Consider the following 22,439-nt stretch of genomic DNA (forward strand, 5'->3'; position numbering starts at 1 on the left):
TTTCAATATATTTTCAAGTTCAATGATTCTTCTGCTTTCTCCTTCTGCTGTTCAGTCCTTTTAGTATGCTTTGTTATATTTTTCAGCTCTAGAATTCTTTTTGTATTTTTAAGACCTCCTTTTATCTATTGAGATTCCCTACTCATTTTTTCCATTGATTTTCCTTTAATTCCCTGTATTTATGATTATTGCTTTGAAGTTTGTTAAATACAACATCTAGATTCAAAGTTTCTATTGATTCTTTCAGCCATTAGAATGAAACTCATTTTCTTGTGTCTCTGCATGTCTGCTAAGTTTTTTGATTCAAAATCAGACACTGTAGGCAATATATTCTAGCAGTGTTGAAGCTTGTTGTGTTCTTCAAGGGGGGTTTTTGTTTATTTATTTTCGGTCTGCTGGTTTGTTTTTCTGTTCCAGTAATAAGTTAACTTGCTGTACTCAAACTGCAAACTTTTCTCTCCTATAGTATGAAGCAACTCACATTTTTATTCTGTTCGTAATGGCTTCTCATTGCTGCTTTATAATTCTGGCACCTTGGGTAGTTCCCTTATGTCTACATATCTTGGTGGCAGATTCTGAAGCTCACTCTTTCCTTGTTTAAATCTTCAACTGCACTGCCAGCCTCAGACTCTGTCCCCTGATGTGGTAGTCCCACAGGATTATATTACTGCTGCCCAAGCTGTATATGACGTGCAAATACACAACAGGCAGCCAACACACGGACTTTGCTCCACGCAGCTGTATGTCATAAAATTCCTGTTTTCTGCTTTGTTGTTTGTTTCAAACAGAGCTCCCTGAGTCCTCCCTTACACATGCTTATATAGTTTAGTGATCAGTCAGCAATAAAAACAGTTAATGCTCAGTTTTTATGACTCACTCTGACTGTGGTTTCTTGCTCCCAAGATATCTTTAAATTGTCACTTCTTTTCCAGCCTTGAATTCTTATCTCTGGCACCTGGAGCCAGTCAGCGTACAGTTTTCTGTGGCCTTGGCCGTGAAAATTGGGAAGTGCCCTTAAGCCAGAGTGTCACCACCTCACAAATCTTACCTCTTCTAGATGCAGTTTTTGGAGAATAAACTCTCCATATCCTATATGCTTTCGAACATTTTTATTGTGGTTTTAAATACCTATTGACTTTTATTTAATATTTATTTTTATTTATTTGGCTGTGCTAGGTTTTAGCTATAACATTGATCTTCAATTTGGCATTCAAGATATTTAGTTGCCACATTTTAACTCTCAGCTGTGGGATCTAGTTCCCTGACCAGGGATCGAACCTGGGTCTCCTGCATTGGAAGCGTTGAGTCTGGGCCACTGGGCCACCAGGGAAGTCCCACCTGTTGACTTTTAAAAATATTTTATCCAGGTCATAAAATTGTTATTGTGAAAGGATTTGCATTAGCACTTCACATTGCCATGTTTCTGGAAGTTCTCCAAATAGTTTTAATTTGTAGCTCTCTTAACATGAGTGAAGTTAAACATCCTTTAGAGCTTTTAGGTTTATTCTTATATATTTTTTATGTCCTTTGCCTATTTTCTGCCATGTTTTTGGTCATTTTTTCCCCTTCAATTTTTAAGAGTGCTCTATATTTTAGGAACATCAGCCCTTTGTAATACACTAAATTTCCATTTATATTTGGGTCTGTTTCTAGACACTATTTTATTCCATTGGTCTCCTTGTCTTGTGTTAGCACCATCCAGTTTTAAGCATGAAGATGTTATCATGTTTCATGTGTTATCACTAGTCCCTCTCATGTCTTTTTTTTAGTATTTTCAAGTTAGTGTCATGTATTTATTTTTCTATATGAACTATACTACCAACTTCTCAAGTCTTATAAAATATTTGGTATTTTTTAATTGGGACTATGTCACATTAAAAAATGAACTCAGGGAGAACTAATAATTTCACGATGCTGAGCCATTTTATCTAAAAACAAGGGCTGTTTACTAAGTCTAATTTTGTGTCTTTCAGGAGTGTTTAAAGTTTCTCTCATGTGTTTTGCATATTTATTAAGTTTACTCAGGTTACAGGAGATCCTCATCACTGGTGGACTCCCATATCTGTGATTCACCTAGTCACTAAAGCGTCTCTGTGACTCCAAAACCAGTACTCAAAGCATTTTGTAGAATATGCGTATGCTCAGAGCGGTGGTGAAAACTTAGGTCATCTTTCTGCCTCTCATTTCACCTCTCATACGGTAAAAAGATGTCCTTTTCATGGCATATTTAGTGCCATATTTTTTCACATTTTTGTTTACTGCTGGTGATTTCACTGTTTAAAATGAAGTAGAGTTGAGGTGCTGTCTAGTGTTCCTAAGTGCAAGAAGGCCGTGATGTGCCTTACAAAGAAAATACATATTCGCTTCCTTCAGATAGGAGTTTTAGTGCTGTTGGCCATGAATTCTATATTAACACATCAACAATACATATTAAATAAAGTGTCTTTAAACAGAAAGACACATAAAAGGAGGTTAGATGTTGATCAGTTGGTGGAAATGATGTGACCAGAGGCTCATAGGAACCTAACCCCTAAGAACCGTAATTCAGTATATGCTAAATTTAGTTTTAGAGGTAACTTTATAGAATCTAAATGCCATTCAAAATATGAGATTTATGAGAATTGACTATATTTAATTCTCTTAGTTGCTGCTGTAAATGAGGTTTTCTCTATCAATATATCTCCTAATTGATCATTACTTGTATATATGAAAACTATATTGATTTTCATAGTTTTATTTTCATACAGAAACTGTATGATTTCTGTATACTAAATTTCTATCCTGCCACCTCACTGAATTTTTTTTGGTTTTAATTAGTACCAATATTATCACTTATTCTCTCAAGTTTTTCAGGTATATTCTCTTTTCATGTGAAAATATAATTTTCTTTTTCAATTCTATTCTCTTAACTAATTTTCTCATCTAATTGTCTTGGCTGCAACTCCTCCCCCCTTTTAATAAGGATGGTTTTTCATCTATGTTGAACTGCTCTGAGTTAGTAATGGACTAAGTTATTGCACAGACTCTCAGAGTTGAAAGGAACTTAGAAGTAATGTTGGGGATTCTGTCATTTGATGCATGAATCTTTTTTTACATCACTCAAGTGGTCATCTGGTCTCTTCTCAAACCATCTGTTCCCCTTCTTCTTCTGAAGAAGAGCTTATCACCCTGTACTCATTCCACATAGCTCTGTGTGGCTATCAATCCTGATGCCTCTGCTCCTGGCTCTTAATCCAAGCTAATTATAAAGGGTAGCTAAAATCTGTATATATAGCTATTATTTTTTAACAGATCTAATCTCTTTTATTACTTCTTCTGTCATATGCTAAAAGTGCAGATTTATTCAGTGAAAATCAAATACACAAGTTACCTGAGGCAATGCATACAGATGCACATGTAAGGATGGCTGGTAATGCATCTCCTGCCTTTGCTGAGCCTGGGAACTGTTTCTAGACAGTATATCAGGCACACACAGGGCTCACTTTGTCTGTTTCTCAGAGATCAATGCTTCTGTCCAATTTTTTGGAAACTGTTACATACATTTTTATCAGGTGGTTTAGTTGTTTCAGGTGGGGAATGGGGATATGGGTAGAAATCTAACTTCTGTTATTCCACATTGGCTGGAAGTGGAAATACATCGATTATTGCAGTTTTCCCAGCACAAAGAACTGGGCATTATCACTGAAGGACAACACGTTGAACATATCACTTAACGGCATTGAGCATATCCTGCACTGTAACGTAATATCAATATACTATTATGAATATTTGTCCTGTAGTTCATCTTTGCATCCCCATGGAAATGGAGAGAGGCAGAATAGTATAATGGTCTCTCTGCAGCCTGGCTCACTGTCAGCACTCAACTGTTACTGAATAGTTGAATGGATATGTGCAGGCTCACGTGAGTGCACACAGGCATGAAAGAATCACTATGACCAAGTCAATGGCTTTCCTTCCCCATCAGTCCTCAGCTACACAGACCAAACCCAGACGACTGCTCCTGGGCGACAGGACGCCCAGTGATAGGACACTCTCCCAGCCTTGTTCCAGGTAACTTCCTTACTTCTCAATTCCTTCCTCCTTGTATTACTGATGCATTTTAACCTCATGCTGAGTCAATGTCCCTTTTTCTTTCATATTTTTGGAACTGGATTCCTCCTTGAAATTCTTCACCATAACCCTGGTGACCCCCACTAGCTTTTAGGACTGTAAGGCATCACTTTTAATTAGATTATGAATTTTAGAGTATCACAACACTGCCCCATCTTTTCTATTTGGAGAAAGCATCCAATATTTTTCTTATTAATAATCTGTACCCTATTATTATATAGCCCCAGGGCTATTACTGACTAGGAGAGGAGAATTTGGGAGACTATTTTATTTTTAAAATTAATGAGGCTGAGACTTCACTGGTGGTCCAGTGGTTAAGAAACTGCCTTCCAATGCAGGAGATGCAGGTTTGATCCCTGATAGGGGAACTAAGATCCCAAATGCTGCAGGGCAACTAAGCTCTCAAGCCACAACTAGACAGCCTGTGTGCTGTAACTAGAGAAGCCCACACATCAGTGGAGACCCAGTGTAGCCAAAAAACAAATAAATAAACAAACAAACCTTCTCATCACTCATCTCCAGGAAGCTGCAAGGAGAACTGCTTTTCCCAACATCTACACTGAGAGGGGAAACAATAAAATTAATGAAGCTAATTTTACTAAACAATTATTGAACAGAAGTGAATATTTTTGTATGTCTTTGCCAAAATGTGTTCAAAGAAAACAGTAACAAACAGCCCAATAGTTTTGAAATGTTTCCAATGTAAGAGTCTTTATTCTGGTTCCACGCTCAATTAGAAGTACCTACAACAGACTTTAGACAAAAATAATTAGGGAGGGCTCAATAAAAATTTTCAGACAACAACAAGATAGGTAATGTTCAGTTTTACAGCTCTCAGACAAGTTACTAGGTCTTGATTTCAGTTCTAACATTTAATGATAAAATCTCTGATTATGATGAGATAATCAATGTAAAATGAGATTGCCAAGCTTGGATTAGAACTACAGAATTTCAAGATTAGAACTACAGATTTCAAAAACTTGAAAATCCTATGAGGGTAATCTGTCAGATTAAACTTCTGTGTGTGTGTCTACTGGAAGATGGTATTCTATCAGTGTTATGAGGACAAGGGAAATAATAGGATAAAGAATGCCCCAGAAGAGTCAGAACCAATAGGCTCAGGTGGAGGGCGGCAGGGACGGCCGCCTTTGTCACAAGCAGGGAAGGCGAGGATAGAAGGGGTGTGGCCTTACCTCAGCAGAGGGGCTAGTCCCATGGTGCCGGGTGGCTGAGGGCAGCCCTGAAGGACGCTGGTTCTCGTGAACGAGGACGGCTCTAGGCTGCTTTCAGGTTTCTCAGGGTGCCACTCAGCCCTCGGCTGCGGGTCGCTTGAGGAGGGCAGGGCAGGGCTTTTCCAGGTGTGGGTGTGGCAGCGATGGCACAGCTGGTTGACTCCTAGACCCCAGGCTGAGGACATTCTCTGGGGAAGTGATGTCAGCATTACTTAAGGGTGTTTGAGTTTTTGCTGTGCTGGGGCCTAAACTGACCCAGAAACTGGGGTGTGAGCTCACATGCACTATCCTTGAGAGAGACTTCAGGGTGTTCCTGGGAGACATGATGTCCCCCTCGCAGCTTGGGCCTAGGGTGTCTCTTAGGGTGGGAGTCTCGGGATGTGTTGCCATGGGAAGAGTCATCTGAGTCTGAGGAGACCACCTCCTGGAGAGGTAGCCTCTTGCTGGCTTTCTTTTTCTTCCGTCTAGGGTTCTCCTGTTTTGTAGCTTGTAAATCCCCTGTGTTAACGTCTTTGATTGGCCATACTAGGAGAGGAGAGTTCTTTGTGTCCGTATCTTCCCTAGAGAAAGAGGCAGAGAGAGAGAGAGAGAGAGAGAGAGAGATAGGGGTTATGCTGGTTTCGATGGCTGCTGTGTCTACAGAGATGTTCAAGTTAAGAAATAACGAGTGTGGGTAAGGATGTGGAGAAAAAGTAACCCTTTGCACTGCTGGTGGGAATGTAAACCGGTAGTGCCACTATAGAAAACAGCATGGAGGTTCCTCAAAAAATTAAAAGTAGAACAATATTTTTGATCCAGCAATTCTACATCTGGGCATACAGCCAAAGAAAATGAAATCAGTATCTTGAAGAGGTATCTGTATTCCCATGTTCACTGCAGCATTATTTACAATTGCCAAGATATGGAAACAACCTAGATGCCACTGGTGGATGAATGGATAAAGAAAATGGGACATATATGGAATATTATGTAGCCATAAGAAAGAAGGAAATTTGCCATTTGTGACAACATGGATGGATCTTGAGGGCATTATGCTAATTGAAATATGTCAGACAGAGATAGACAAATACTATATGATCTCACTCATATGTGAATCTAAAAAGAGCCAAACTCACTGAAAGGGACAATAGCATGGTGGTTGCCAGGGTCTGGCAGCAGGGGGAGGGGAGAGAGGGGTTGGTGGGAGAAACAGGGAGATGTTGGCCAAAGGGTATAAAAAAATAAAATATATTGGGTGGTTTATTTATGTTGAAGTGTTGCCCTTCAAAAAAGGCACCTTGGGAATACCATGATCCCATCTCAGCCATGTCATCATGGCACACCATTTCAGGAACTTGCCTTTTTCAGAGGCTTCAGGGCAAAGTAAGGACACCAGCTGCCTGGTATTCAACCTTATTTTGTTCCCATAATCAGTATCTGCCACCTTGATCACCCACCTTTCATGCTGAATAACTTTGACCATGGTTGTTTCAGATCCTTTTGGAAAGTGTCAAGAAAAAAACCAGTAGAGTGAGAAAAGATTTTTAGTATTTTTAAGTAGAAAATGTCATCAATCAAATCCCTCTTCAGTAGTCTGAATCTCAAACTACATGTGATACTTTGCAAAGACTGGCTCAAGGACTCAGAAGGTAATTCCCAAGAGAATTAAAAAATTGGCCTGACCACTTTACACCCATTAGAATAGCTATTGCTGAAAAAAGAAAAAACAAAACCAAGAAGTAACAGGAGCTGATAAGGATGTGGAGAGATTGGAATCCTTGTGATAGGAATGTGAAATGGTACAGCTGCTGTGGGAAACAGTGTGGCAGTTCCTCAAAATACTAAAAACAGAATTATATAATCCATAAATTCCACTTATTCCCAGAAATAAGTGGAATTTATTCCCAGGGGCCCAAACAGATATCTTTACATGGTGACTACTCTTGAAATGAGGAACTAAGGATGGTTTTTATAGTCTTTTTGTCTTTAATTCCTAAATTATATCGACTATGCACTACTTTTGGAATAGGAATAAAACAATATAAGAATATGACTGCAATGTGGGAGACCTGGGTTCGATCCCTCAGTCAGAAAGTTTCCCTGGAAAAGGGAATGACTACTCACTCCAGTATTCTTGCCTGGAGAATTCCATGGACAGAGGAACCTGGTGGGCTACAGTCTATGGGGTTGCAAAGAGTCAGACATGACTGAGTGACTAACACACACACACACACACATACACACAAGTTGTCAGGATTAGAATAAAAATGGGTTAGGGTTTTGATCAAGGAAAAGCCTTTAGATAAACCAAGCAGATGCTGGGCCACTTTATCATACTTTCCAAAATGACTGATGTTGAAGTTCAAGATATTCCACAAGGAAATGTCCGCTCATGGGATGGCCAGCAGAGAAGGTGTGAAATGAATCTGATGTGAAAGTTCTTATCCATTCCCCCCCAATGCACCCTCACTATGCTCGGCGGGGAGGGGAAGGGTGGCCATCTCCTCACTTCAGTCAGGGGACATTCTCCACCAGTACATCTAGAATGACCCTGCTAGGTGGTTCTCTTCTGCCCTGTATGTATTCCGCCGCTCAGTCACATCCGACTCCTGACAGTTTTGGACTGTAGTCTGCTATGCTCCTCTGTCCATGGAATTTTTCAGGCAAGAACACTGAAGTGGGGTGCTATTCCTTTCTCCGGAGGATCTTCCTGACCCAGGGATTGAACCCACATCTCCTGCATTGCAGGCAGATTCTTTACTGTCTGAGCCACCAGGGAAGCTTAAGCCAAAACTGAGTTAAATTTAGTGCTCTATTGTCTTCCACTATAGAGTTAACTCAGTTACACAATAAACAGGCCAACACTACAGGGGGTGTCTGGGGAGGCAGACACTGTCTTCACTGGCTCTCCAGAGAAGCTGGTTTGACTTCAGGGAAGAGTTCTGAGCTGTATTTCCTTGACCAGGCATTGTCAGCTTGCCCATATTATTGCTGGTTCCCTGAGGCCTCAATTCTGCCCTAAGTGTGTCTCTGTCAGTAAGACCATCTTAATAAATGAAGAACACGGGGACCTCTTCGGTGTGCACTGAAGAGATATTTGATGAGGATCAGGAGGACCCGGGGTTTTGACAACAGAAGGGGCAGAAAGTGGAGAAACTGGTAAGAAAAGGAAGTTGCTGGGTTTTCCTGGTGGTCCAGTGGTGAGAGAATGCCTGCCAATGTGGAGGACATGGGTTCGATCTCTGGTCTGGGAAGATTTCATATGCCTCGGGGCAGCTAAGCCCACACACCACAGCAACTGAGCCTGTGCTCTAGAATCTGTTCTCTGTCATAATAGAAGCCACCGCAATGAGGAGCCTGAGCACTGCAACTGGAAAGTAGCCCCTCCTCACTGAAACTAGAGAAAGCCCTCCTGCAGCAACAAAGACCCAGCACAGCTGAAAGAAATCAATCATTTGAAAACAAAGCAAAGGCAGCTGCCATCCAAATGGCCCTCAGGGGTAACGGATCTCCACGACTGTGTTCTGGTCCCAAGAGCTACACACCTTCTGAGGACAGGTAATGGCATCTTCCCCTCTAGATATGGCAGGGCACTCAATCACAGGGTTACTGCTGAACTGCTTATCTTTTAGGCCTTGGAAGCGAGGCTCCTGATCTGAACAGAATGGACCGAGGCTGCTAATGACATACAGAGGCTTAATGATTTCAGAGGCAAGCTCCTTTAAAGGGAAAAGTAGTCAGTGGTGACTAGGCGAGATGGTGGGAAGTGATTCATCTCGGGTAATGTCAGAGTCTGAACTGGATCTTGAAGCTTTAATCAGTGACTATGTCCCTGCTGTCAGGAAGGCAGTGTGAGGCCAGGCTACATGGATAAAGGGATGAGTGTTCAACAACATGGAAATTATCGTAGCCTGTGGGGGCACAGTCTTAATTCAAATAGCTTGATGGAAAATTACTAAACTGCTCAAAGAATGATAACGAGAGGCTAGTATTTTGTGTAATAGGAATTAAGAGCTGGCCACAGACCCAGACAAACCACATCTGAACCCTTGGAGGAGGGTCTCCCCCACCAGAACTCTTATCACCAACTGCATCCCACAAAGTCCACACGGTTACAATCACACATCAAGGAAAGATCACTCTTGCCTCCAGGATCTCATGATCAACACCCTACTTCAGATGCCCAATGATTTTCCCTCAGCACAGAGATAATAATTAGTTTACTCTGGCTTTCCTGAGATCACATGTAGAATGTTGCTAAATTTTTTTCAAGAAATCAGACTTCCTCTACAGTGAATTTTCTTAAAGAGGAAGCTTGAAGGCAATCTGCCCGAGTTGTGCTCTGTCAAGACGAAAGGGAAGGACTTCCCTGGTGGCACAGTGGATAAGAATCCGCTTGCCAATGAAGCAGACATGGGAAGATCCCACATGCCATGGGGCAATTAAGCTCTGCACCACAGCCATAGAGCCTGGGCTCTAGAGCTGTGCTCTGTGATAAGAGAAGCCACCACAGTAAGACTGCACACCACAGCTAGAGGACAGGCCCTGCTCTCCACAGCTGGAGAAAACCTGAGCACAGCAACGAAGTCCCAGCGCAGCAATAAATAAATAAACTTAAAAAAATTTCAATAAAGGAAGGGAAGATGGATTCCAGCTCTGTTGGGATGGTTTTCCAACCAGTTCCATTGCATCAGGAGCATGGATTCAGTTGCCAGAGCTGCCCTGCCCAGAGGAGCATGTGGTCCCCAGCTGTGGGTGTTTGAATACCAGTAGGGGCACGTCCTTTCACTGGAGGAAACTGGAAGTCCGAGCATTAAGCCCATCAGGCACACTCTCCTGGAAGGAGCGAGAAGCCACAGCCTTCTGATGTGAACAGAATCCCGGGGGAGGTAGTCAAGGAGACTGAGGATGTGAATCTCCTGCTGGTGAGAAGGGAGGATGCCAAAAAGTGGGGAACATTCCTTCTGGTCCACTTGCTTTGGGGAGTTAGAAAAAATTACATGTGTGTTTTCTAAATGGGGAAAGCCATAGACAGGTTAGGGGATATTCTCGCAAAGAACAGAGATCTCTGATGTTTTGAAATATAGAAAAAGCTCAGGTACTTTTCTGAAGGTAAGGCATGGCAAGAGTGGTCATTTCCCTCCACCAGAGACACCTCTTTCAGAAGTGCCATCAGAGAACAGAGTCATTGGGTTGCAAAGGAAAGATGAAATTGGAACAGCTTCACAAACATGGTCATACTAAAATTAGCTCCTTTAAGGACTACTTATTTGGAATTTAGTGAACTTGGTAACATAGTTTGCAAATCAAACTTATTATGAGGCTTTAAGAATCATTTCAGTGTCAAATTTTGAACTGAAAATGAAAAATTTGTATCAGCTGCAGCCATATTCAATCAATGTTGAACTCTTCATCTTTCAAATAGTGCTCTTCCTGCCTTTCACTATGTAACACCCTCATGAGGAACCAGAAGAGGGCTTGCTGAAAATACTCTGTCAGCCCCAACTGAAGACCCCAAGAAGGAAGAAAAAAAGGAGGGACAGAGGGTGGAAAGTTGGATATCTAGCACTCTGGTCCATAGCTGCTTGGGGCCATGTACCCCTGGTCTCACCAACCCCAAATGGTTGGTTACAGTGGATTTGATATTTTATTTTTTTATTTTATATTTCATTATTTATTTATTTTTAATATAAATTTATTTATTTTAATTGGAGCCTAATTACGTTTTTTAATACAATATAATATACAATATTGTATTGGTTTAGCCATACATTGACATGAATCAGCCATGGGTGTGCATGTGTTCCCCATCCTGAACCCCCTCCCGCCTCCCTCCCCATCCCATCCCTTTGGGTCATCCCAGTGCACCAGCCCTGAGCACCCTGTCTCATGCATCGAACCTGGACTGGAGATCCATTTCACATATGATAATATACAGGTTTCAATGCCATTCTCCCAAATCATCCCACCCTCGCCCTCTCTCACAGAGTCCGAAAGACTGTTCTATACATCTGTGTCTCTTTTGCTGTCTCACATAGAGGGTTATCATTACCATCTTTCTAAATTCCAAATATATGTGTTAGTATACTGTATTGGGATTTGATATTTTAAAACAAAATTTAGTCAAGTGATGTCCTGTTGGAGTTGTAACCTACAATTCATTTCTTTAATTAGTCTTTCGAAGAAAGCACCATAATTTTTTTTAATGTTCTCATTTAGTGCAATGGTGTGAAGATCTGCTAAAGAACAACCAAAGGGAGGTGGTACATTTAGAAAGTGAGTGAGAAAGAGAATGAAATCATGGTTGCCAGGGGGCAGGGGAAGGATTCAAAGAAGGTATAGTTAGGGAGTTTGGGATGGACATGTACACATTGCTGTATTTAAAATGGATAGCCAACAAGGACCTACTGTGTAGCACAGAGAACTCTGCTCAATGTTATATAGCAGCCTAGATGGGAGGGGAGTTTGGGGATGAGAATGGATACCTGTGTATGTATGGCTGAGTCCCTTTGCTGTTCACCTGAAACTATCACAACATTGTAATTGGCTATACCCAAATCATACAAAGTAAAGATATCTTAGGAAAAAAAAAAAAGAGCAGGTAAGAAAGAGCTTCTAATGAGAAAGGACCTACCAGAAGGAAATTCCAGTGTAGATACAAAATCAGACCTACGCCTTTATTCTGTGTGCTCACATCTGCCAGCTCCGATTATGGAAACAGAGACAGATTAAGCTCTGAATTTAGCAGGCTGGATGCGACCTCAGCTTAGGAGAATTAAATACTGTCTCTTGCTAGCAGAGAGGCAGCCAGAGCAACAAAACAGTGGAAATTACAAAGGGGGACAAGAGGGTCAATGAATATTTCTGCTGTGTAAAGAACAGAAGCTGGGGTAGGTCACTAGCAGTGGGGAGTTTTAAATAAGGCGTGGGGCAGCACTAAGGTAGAAAATAACAAAAGGCTTTAATTTTAATTCTGAAATAGTGAGTGATAATCTCGAGTTTAATGAAGATGGTTGATACCTAGACCCATGTATCCATATTCCTTTATCAGGTACTGTAATTTGGATATCAAATTGTTTGAGTAGGATTTTGAGATGAACAAAAAACAGTGCTATCATTTTAAAATGAAATATTCATCTAGAAAAAGGACTGTAACATCTATTTTCAACAATCATACCTAATAAAAGCTTTTCTGTGGAACTACACGCCCCTCAAGGAGTCTTGCTGGGCATCCCTTAGTATTTGTTCATCTGTTCATTCTTCGAATTGTCCTTGGGTACATCTTGCAGGCTGGACCCTGGCAACCAGGATATAGAAGTAGATCCTGGCCCCTGCTTTCAAAGACTCATGTTCAGTAAGAGTGATGACCATGAAAGTACATGGCCCAAGACAAGGCAACAGTCTCATAATGAAAATGTTTACAGGAGGCAGTGGGATCACCTCATCATAGAGGACTGGAGTCCCAGAACATCACACAGGGGTGATGGGATGCTTGCTGTTGATACTGGAATTCCCCAGGCAGCCAAGGGCAAGAGTAGCATTCCAGGGAGGGAATACTTAGCCTATGCAGAGGCACAGGGCTTTCAAAAAGCACAGCATGGGGAAAAAACTGCAAGTTTATAAATTTAGTATGGTTAGTATGCAGAGGGCTTTTGGGAGGATAGTTGGGGAGTAGCTAGGGGAAAAGTAAGGCGTTAGGTAGGCTTGGTTCAGGTCAACAAGAAGCTAAGCTAGGTTAAGAGGAGGCATTTCAGGGAGGAGGGAGCTTTAGTGCGGGAGGGACGAGAGCAGATTTGCCTGTGAGGGAGATTCTTCGGCCCAGGCCTCAGGGTAGATGGCTGGACAGCAGGGCAGGAGGAAGCCTCCAGACCTAAGGTAGCACATGTGCAGCGGTGCTGGGGAATATTTGCAAGCTGTTTATAGAATATGTCTGTCTTTAAATAAACCCACTTCTTACCTATGACTTTGTCTCACGAATTCTTTCTGCAATGAGACATCAAGAACCTGAGCTTCGTTAAGTCCTGAGACCAGGAGTGTGGTCTCAGTTAAAAGACAGTGGGTTCAAGTTCCAGTCTGGGTTGTGTGGTTTCAGATCTGGGTAATGAAGGGAGTCCAGGGTAGTTGACTGAGCAAGGACCCCAGACAGTGGGGTACAGATCTATTAGGGGAACTACTGACTGAAACCGCCTGTCCTGGCCAGACACCATAGTAACCACTTGCATGAGTTTTCTCAAGCAGGAGGTCCTGGTAAGGAATGTGGAACTAACAAGCTTACCAGCAACTGGAAGAATTCGGGGAAGGTCAAAAGGAGAGAGGAGCCTCCAGTCCACATGTCCTACCAATCTCCCAGAATCCTATTGGCTGGAATCCACCTTGGCTGAGTGATGCGTGCACCACCAGGAAGGACCCTGAATCAGAATGACTGGCCAGAGACAACCTGGAAACGAATCCCATCACCATAAAACCGAGACTGGGAGCCACGTGGCAGAGTTGTCCTCCTGGGCTCCCTTGCCCTGCTGCTCTCCTTAGAGGTGCTCCTTCCTGATAAAGTCTCTTGCTTTGTCAGCACATGTGTCTCCTCGGATAATTCATTTCCAAGTGTTAGACAAGACCCCACTCTTGGGTTCTGGAAGAGGTCCCTCTTCCTGCAGCAGACATACTGGGCAGATCAGTGTAGGACAAGGAGGGACTCTGACGTCAGGGGGAGGGACCAGGCTTCCACAAGCCCAGTGGTGGGGAAAGCAGCACAGTGAGAGAACGTCTGGTGGTTTCTGTCTATGAAGCACAGGTGAAGCCACGGGGATATGGAAGGTTGGCACCTAAAGACAGCCCAACCTGTGCTCAAGGTCACCTCCAAGGTTATGGCCCTGACTCCAACTTTGATGCTCCTTGTTGGTCCCAGGGACTTGGGTTCTTGCCTACTCTCCAGGCCTCAGCTTTTTCTTACTGATTTTGCTTTAATCCACCTTTCCAGCTTTTAGTGATCCTGCTGCCTCAGATAAAAATTTGTTCACTCCACTGTTGCCCCAGGAAACTACCACCCACCCACACTCACCAGGGCACAGGTAAGCCAGGACCCGCACCTTACTCTCACCCCTCAAGGGGAGAGGCAACGGGTGATTGGTCCAAAGTGCAACTTAATCTAACCTGTGCTTTCTAGTAAGATTTCATCTTAGAAGGCCTTGAATCCTTACCAATAAAAGGAAAATAATTCATTCAGATTCTCGACAGAATTGAATGCTTTTCTGAAAGGTCAGTAAAATACATAATGTTGAATTTGAGATTAGAACCAGACAGACAAACAGCCAGCAGTTAAAATGTGTGATGTAGAAGGAAGCATCATCCTAGACCTGCATTTTAGCAGGAAATCCTCACTTTTGCTTTTCTCCCCAAGCATTTAGAGATCATGGATCTCAGCTCAGAAGCAGAAGAAAAGTACAAAAACATAAATCAAATTCAGAAAGTAAGAAGTTGGGTCCACTTACACTTTTGAATCCTCCTGAATTGGGGGTGAGTTAATATGAGAGCAAGAGAGAGCATATTTGTTTTGGCTGATCTTAATGAGTGCACTCCGAGGGCAAAATTCCTGTAATAATACCAAAAGAGTTCATTCAATTTAAATCAGAAATGTCCACAATTCAGATGTGATTTTATTTTTCTAGTACAGTCCATTGTAATAGCTACCAGCCATTTTCCTATTCTGGTGACATTTAAGAGAGTGGTTTGAATGCAGAGTCTAACTTGGTAATTTTATGCTGAATAAAAGTCATCATTGAATTCTTTCTGTCATTTTTCCACATTCTGGATCATTTGCCAAGTTCACCCCCTAAGATGTGTGTATGCATGCACAAACACACACTATTTCATATAACTATCTTCCTTTCCATCTTAACTTCAGCCTTGGCCATCTCCTTTCTGGACTGATGTATCATCACCGCCACCTGATGCTCAAAGTCCCACTGTCAGCCCCCGGGTCTCCCAGAATTCCTATCAGAATCGTCCTTGGGATCTATCTTCCATACCATGCTATCTAGTCTCTATGTCCCTGTTGCCCTGTGGATAATTTCTGAGGTCCTTCCTGGGCTCCGAGGCTCTTCCTCAGGGATCCTGGGCCACCTGGAACCCGTTCAGGGACATCTCTTCCAATGACCCTATATCTGCTTTCTCCTCTCTTGCCTGGTAGAAGTCCCCAGAGCGGGGCCACCTGGCAGAGATGCTTCCCACCCACTTCCAGCCTTCTTCACTATCATCCAAACAGCCCCAGAAAAGTCCATCATCTCTCAGGGGTTTTCCTGGATTGATGAGAAAGCGCCCTTTCTCCCTCTTGATCTGTCGGATTGGATACAGCACTCCAGGGGACACAGGTTCTGATGGCCTTCACTCATCCATCTTAAATTTCATCCCTTCATCCTAAAATTCACTCACCATGACCTCTTCTCAGATGGACATACCTCGGTTACAGTCAAGAATTGACAAAATATTTTAATTCTGTTTACTAGGCAGTTGGGCACAGATATTTAGAGAGCAGGCCATAAAACCAGACTTTCTGGGTTCAAATGCCTGTAACACTGCCACCCTGGGTGTGACTTCACTTCTCCAAAAATGGGGATGCGATTATGTACCTCACAGTGTTCTCAGCATCCAACTGTTCACTATGTGTGAAGTACTTGGGTTTGTATCCGTGCCACATAAAAGGTACTGAATACAGTCAGCATGATTGTATTTGCTTGCCAATACATTTTCCAGGCATATTACGTGGGTCATCATAACATTATTCCCATTAGAAACATCACTTATGCAAGCGCTTTGTAAAACCATGGTGAGAATGTACTCATTATCAGCAGAGGTACCAGGGGTTCAAAGATGGATAGGACCCAGGCCCTGCCTTTAATGAGCTGGGAGACTGGAGAGGGATCTGGTGTGAGAGGAAGGCAGGACAGTGTGCAAGGGGACCTGGGGGCCTCAGCAGAAACAGGGCAGTCTTCAGGGGACAGGAGTTTATATGGAAGAAGATGGAAAGGGTGATCCAGGAATGGTTAAAAACCTAGAGGCTTGAGAAACTCCACTGTGTTCAGGAAGCAATGAGCCTTCCATATGGCTGGGAATCAAACTCACAGGGCAGGAGTTCAGGCTGAGGTTGGGCTGGGCTTTTCCTTGAGGTTGAAGAGGTGTGTGTATGTGTGTATGTGTGCGAGCGTGCTCACACAGGGATGGAGCAGGGGCAGGCGGTACATCAGGTAGGCAAGTGACCTCATCAGATTTGTAACCTGATATTTTTTTTAAAGCTTTTAGGAAAAATACATAGGGAGGAGCAGTAAGGAGAGAGAGGGGCTGTAAGAAACGGGGGAGGCTCTTGATGAAGCCAGAACTGGAGCAAGCCTCCCCAGTCCCCAAATGTGGAACGAGAGCCCCAGAGACCATCTGATGGGAGAGTTAGGAGAGCACTGTGACCTTCGCATGGGCAGACTTTGAGCTGCCCAGTGGACGGAACTCTAACCACAGGAGCTGGATGTGCAGATACAGCCAGGGCAGGAAAGAGCCCGGCCCTGCACACAAGAAAGGCAGGGGTCAAGGAAGCCACTTTCTGCCTAAAGAAAAAAGTGCTTTTCTAAATGAAAGTCTACTTACTCTCCTGTTGTTACACTTTAAAACTGTGTAGAATTTATCTTCAGCCATATCTTGATTTGGAAGTGCAATAACAATGGCGGGGACATAGAAGTCAAATCCTTTGGGGATCACAATTTTGGCAAACACATAATCTCCAACCTGTAGATGAGAACATCTTTCAGAACAAATATTCAGCTTATGGATCTTAGAGACAATAGTAAATAAGCTTGTTTGAAAACACCCCAAGATGCTAGCTGATGCTAGGATTCAAACACATATTTTTTTTCTTAGTTGGAAAGAGTTATAGTTCCAACATTCTCTGGGTTCATAGGGCCCTGGCTGGAATTTTGTGATCAGTTTGGGGAAGCCACATTCAGCAGGGCTTCACCTGCCAAGGGCCTCAGGGACAGCCAGCGAGGTGGCGAGGGGTCTGGAAAACTTCTCTTACAATGACTGGCTGAAGGAACCAGGACTCTTTCACATAAGAATGAGTTTGAAGGGCTGTCAGGGACGGAGGAAAGGAGTGTGTTTGTTTGATGTGGCTCTGAATCTCACACCTGGAATCCATGGGGAAAAGTCACAGAGGGATAACTTCCAGGAGAAACAAAATCTGGCGAGGGGGCACACAAAGTTTTGGGCCTCAGTCAGATAGAGGGGATTCATGGTCGGGGGAAAGTGCCCTGATGTGCCTTTGGGTCTGCTCAGGAGATGCAGGAACAGACAACACCTGTGAGTCCTCTGAGTGCCCCTCAGTGCTTTAATTTCCTCCAGTCTCACACTGTTCAAGAAACAGCAGCAGTGGAACTCTGCAGAGGCCTTCTCTCTACTCTGGCCTTGGTGCTGGAATAAGGGTAATACAGGAGAATGGGCAGACACAGCACGGCTCTGATGAATTTACACGTAGATGAGGACACACCAGCCCAGCTCACCCCTGGGATGCACATTTCGGGGTAACTGCATTATGGCATCGAGGTCTGGCATCAACCGACTACGGTGTCAAGGCAAGTGCCACCTCTGCTTCGGTTATTCAATCTGTTTTAGTATGATTTCCTGCAGTGAAAGCTTCCAGAGCTCTAGCAGTTATAGCAACTCCCTCCCCCACCCATCTACTGTCTGTAAAGCAACAAAGGCCTCAAGGGGCAACGCAAGCACGTCTGAGCTGTTTAAACAGGGCATTGGCAGATGAGGGTCAAGAGCAAGGAAGTTGCTAAGCAAGAGGTCATAGGAACAGGGGCCGCTGCTGTCCACAGCTCTAGGAAAGGTGAAAAGGGGCCCAGGAACAGCTGGCTGGAGCAGGTACCTGGAGCAGTGGGCAGGGCATGGCACCCCCCACCGGCGTGATGAACGAGATGGGCACAACCTTGGTGTCTCCATACCTGAAGCCCACGAGTGCATGAGTGGGGCTCACACACTTCTTCACAACTCCTATAAGGAATCAAATTATTGAAATAAAATATAAAGACAATGCCTGTTCCCTTAGGCTTGCCCCATGCTCTTGGGTTTGCTAAGTTATAACACTTTGCCTGCTGAAATCAGCAAGCCCCCTGATTTCTCCACTGCATAACGCTGGGTTCTGTGTGATGCCTGCTAGGGTTAACCAGCTCAGACAGCAGTGCCGGACTCTGGTCTGGAGCTGAGCTGGGAAGCTGAGAGAACACATGGGAACTTGTTCAACCAGTATTCCCAGAAGCCATCCTGATGGGAACACTGATCCTAGAAACACCCTCTCCCTGGAAGCTTCCTACCATCTTATTTATTTCAGCCATATTTCCTTCTATAATATACTTGGAGACAGAACATCATTATTGTTAAATTGAGAAAGTGAAAGGAAATATGAATTCCCATCTTCAGCTTCTCATCTGATATTATACACCTCACGGCTTCCCTAAAATGTATAATCAAAAAACGAAGGAAAAAAAAAAAGTAAGTTTTCTTGTCTTTTATTATAACAGGAAAAGAATATATCAGTGTTAAGGTTCATGTATTTTGTTATTTATCCTAGGTGAAATTAATCTTCCTAGGCGAAATTAATCTTCCCATTGCAAAGGGATTATCAAGATTGGCTTCCTATTCTGGGCTGCCCTTACGCTGCAGTTTCCTTCGGCCCTCAGTCCCAAAGAGGTGAGAAGGTATCTCCCAGGGCCATCTGAGGCTCTGGCTCTGGAGGTTGGACCAGAACCACCTCCATGGCTTTCTGTCTTCCTCCTACTGGAGGCTCAGGGATCCCCATCTTCCTGGGTATGAGTCAGCTTCCCCACCTCGGCTGGGGGATTCTCCTATACCCAGGTGCAGGGAGAAGGGGGTGCCCCCCAGTTGAGACCCTCAGTGAAAACACTGTCCATGCCCAAAGGTCAGAGGAATGAAGAAACAGTCTAAGTGGACAACATGGGTCAGTTCATTTAGCAAAAGAAAGCAGGGGTGGTTTTCAATCTTCATTCTAAACAGGAATTTCTCAGGCTGGAGTGCAGATTTTTTCACCTCTGGCTATAAGAACCTTCTGATATTCACAGCTGGGCTGGGATTCCATTTCCTGGAAAAGGCATCTGTTCTGCTCAACTGGAAACGTGCCTTCCACTTGCCCCCCCTCCACTGACTTCCAGCCTACACAGCTAGTCATCAAGTCTCTTCTTCCTTTAGTCTCAGAGGTTTCCTCTGTAGCTCACTGTGCTAGTTTGGCCTTTTTGAATTGCTCTTAAACTTTTAAAAATACTGTTAAAGTTTTTAAACTTCCAGCAGTGTTCTGGACCCCAGGTGAGTTGTTTATATCTCCCAAGCGGTGGTAATAGAAAAACTCTACAGGTAATTAACACTTTCCAGTTTCAAAATGCTGCACATTATCAAATTTAATCGACATCACGATCTTATGGGGGTTTTCACTGTTTTAAATCCCATTTGGAGAGAGAAGGAAACAAGCTCAGAATAATTCAGTGATGCCTGTCACCTGGCTGGTAGAGGCAACAAACAGATTTAAAAAAAAAATTTGGATTTTTCTGGTCCTAAATCATTACACCTGAGAAAGTATTGTTTCCCACCCCCAGACTTTTTTTTTTTTGTAACTTGTTCTGATGGCATAGTGCAGCAATCTTGCAACCCAGACTTTTCATCATTGAGGATTTCCTGAGATAAAATGCTGCTTTTTACTGAACAACAGGAAAGATGACACAGTTCCTACAAATAATGACTAAAATAAAGTTCTGAAATGTGTCCGCCTTCCTGATTTTCAGCATCAGGATGAACCAGACTATCATCTTGTCACTTCTGTTCTGCACAACACAGTCTGTCCTCCACTAGGTAATCGATCCCTGGAGCAGAGGTGGTTGTTCAGTCACTTAGTCGTGTCTGACTATTTGTGACCCCACGGACTGCAGCATGCCAGGCTTCCCTGTTCTTCACTACCTCCCGGAGTTTGCTTAAACTCATGTTCATTGAGTCGGTGATACTATCTAACCATCTAGCCCTCTGTCACCCCCTTTTCCTCCTGCCCTCAATCTTTCCCAGCATCAAGGTCTTTTCCAACGAGTCAGCTCTTTGCATCAGCTGGCCAAAGTATTGGAGCTTCAGCATCAATCCTTCAATGAATATTCAGGACTGATTTCCTTTAGGATTGACTGGTTTGATCTCCTTGCTGTCCAAGGGACTCTCAAGAGTTTTCTCCAGCACCACAATTTGAAAGCATCATTCTTTGGAACAGAGGTAGCCAAATGGAAATCCCTGCCCTGATTCCCAAGGGTGGCAGCAAGAACTGAGACAGCTTTGCTCCTGCACAGACCTGGCCTTAAGCAAAGGATGCTTTGATCCAATTGCTCTGAAGCTGCCTTCGGCTTAGCTGTTTTTCTCTAGAAACATTTATGAGGCTTTGAACAAAGATTATCAGAAAGGAGTCACCAATGAAGATCATGCCTGTGCTCCTCAAAATTCTATTTGGCCTTCTTTTTTGGAAGGGGTAAAAAAATTCAAATACAATATCCTAATTGTTAGTCTACATATATATCTGCTGGAAACCCAAATTCCTATTTAAGTATTTTTCCCACTTAAAAAGTAGATTTAATTAAATTTAATAAATAATTTTTTTTAATGGTGATTGGCAGTAGGATTGGCTATACATCAAGGTATAATCTTTTTGATTGACACCTCTTCTTCTGGGTTCTTTAAGCTCTTTCTCCATAGGCTTTTACATGATTTCAGTGAGTACTTTTGTGCTGATGGGTCAAAAATCTCTATCTCTGGACAGATTTCCTCTCCAGACTCTAGATCCATATCTCCAATTGCTTCTCTGATGTTAGTGTCTCATGGCGCATCTACAATTCATCAGGTCCCAGACACATTGGCCTCTTCCTCTAAGGAAGAGGATGTCAGAGGCATTCCATTCTCAGGGCTTCTAGTGAAGCCCTGCTCTTCCCTTGCTAGAATTCTCTCCCCCAGATAATCTCATGGCCCCTTTTAATTAATTTATTTTTAAATTTTATTTTCTAATTTTTTTTGGCTGTGCCACACAATATGTGGGATCTTAGCTTCCTGACCAGGGTTCAAATCTATGCCCCCTACAGTGGAAGCCTGGAGTCTTAACTGATGGACTACGAGGAAAGTCCCTTATCGCTCCTTTTGAAAGTCCTGATTAATATGTCACCTTACCCATACGCTCTTCATCGACCACCATATTTAGAATTGTAACCTTCACCTTTGATGTGCTCAACTCTCTTTGTGGCTCCATTTTCCTTCATAGCCCTGGATCTGACACACTACATATTTTACTTATTTGGTTGCTGTCTGACTCCCCCACTAGCATGCAAGCTCCATAAAGACAAGAATTTTCTTCTGTTTGCTTACTATGTTAGACCAGCACTTTAGGAATATGACATACATGGAAAATAGTAAATATGTAGTAAAAAACTTGTTTACTAAACAAATGAAAGATTAATATAAGTTTTTCTGGCGATTACTTCTCCACAAATTGGGTAGAAACCTCATCATCCTTTCATTTTAGAAGTGGAATACCTTAGTATAGCTTATGAAGTGTCAGTGTGATAGGGAAAGCACAGTTTGAGAACTTCTGGTCCCTGAAATTGTATTACTTAACAAAGGAATTTTACGAAATAAAATATCTACCTACCTGGAAAATAAAAGCCATTTTCATCACATCTTGCAATAACCTTCTGACCTTTGAGTGGATCCAATCTTTTGGATTTGTTTTTCTTTGTTGGAGTGGCTTGAATTTTCTGTTGCTAAAAAATAAATAAATAAAACATTAATAATCACCAGAACAAGACAGTTTGTTATTCTCTGATGAGAATTACATCACTGAAGAATTACAGAACATGCACATGCTATATACTCACTCTGGAGGACTCTCTGTTGGGGAACAGGCTTTTAAACTTGAACAGATATGGGGAACCACTGCACATAGAAAATGAGGCAGAATCTTCAGTCTAATCTAATCAAATTTTGTTAAAATGAAACCAAAAAAGTCAACCTTTTCCAGAGCATTTAAACAGGACCTAGAGTCTTAGAACA

General features: G+C 42.8%; 1 protein-coding gene across 8 annotated transcripts in view; it reads right to left on the reverse strand.

Moving 5' to 3' along the window:
• Positions 1–4,810: 4,810 nt before the first annotated feature.
• The window catches only part of VWA3B (von Willebrand factor A domain containing 3B), a 200,411-nt gene continuing 182,782 nt past the window's right edge, over positions 4,811–22,439 (reverse strand). For 6 of the 8 annotated variants that reach the window (XM_055400112.2, XM_055400111.2, XM_055400108.2 and 3 more), the window contains 5 exons: positions 22,039–22,150; positions 18,229–18,353; positions 16,950–17,087; positions 14,807–14,907; positions 4,811–5,902 (listed from right to left, as the gene is read on the reverse strand). In XM_055400112.2, the coding sequence (XP_055256087.2) occupies positions 5,551–5,902; positions 14,807–14,907; positions 16,950–17,087; positions 18,229–18,353; positions 22,039–22,150 (828 nt within the window). In that variant the 3' untranslated portion in view covers positions 4,811–5,550. The remainder of the gene's footprint in view (positions 5,903–14,806; positions 14,908–16,949; positions 17,088–18,228; positions 18,354–22,038; positions 22,151–22,439) is intronic. The other 2 variants (XM_055400107.2, XR_016038655.1) reach the window with 2 other exon arrangements.

Source organism: Moschus berezovskii, chromosome 11, assembly GCF_049115385.1.
Source record: "Moschus berezovskii isolate FMDL1 chromosome 11, NW_MosBer_1.0, whole genome shotgun sequence".
In the NCBI taxonomy this organism is placed as follows: domain Eukaryota; kingdom Metazoa; phylum Chordata; class Mammalia; order Artiodactyla; family Moschidae; genus Moschus; species Moschus berezovskii.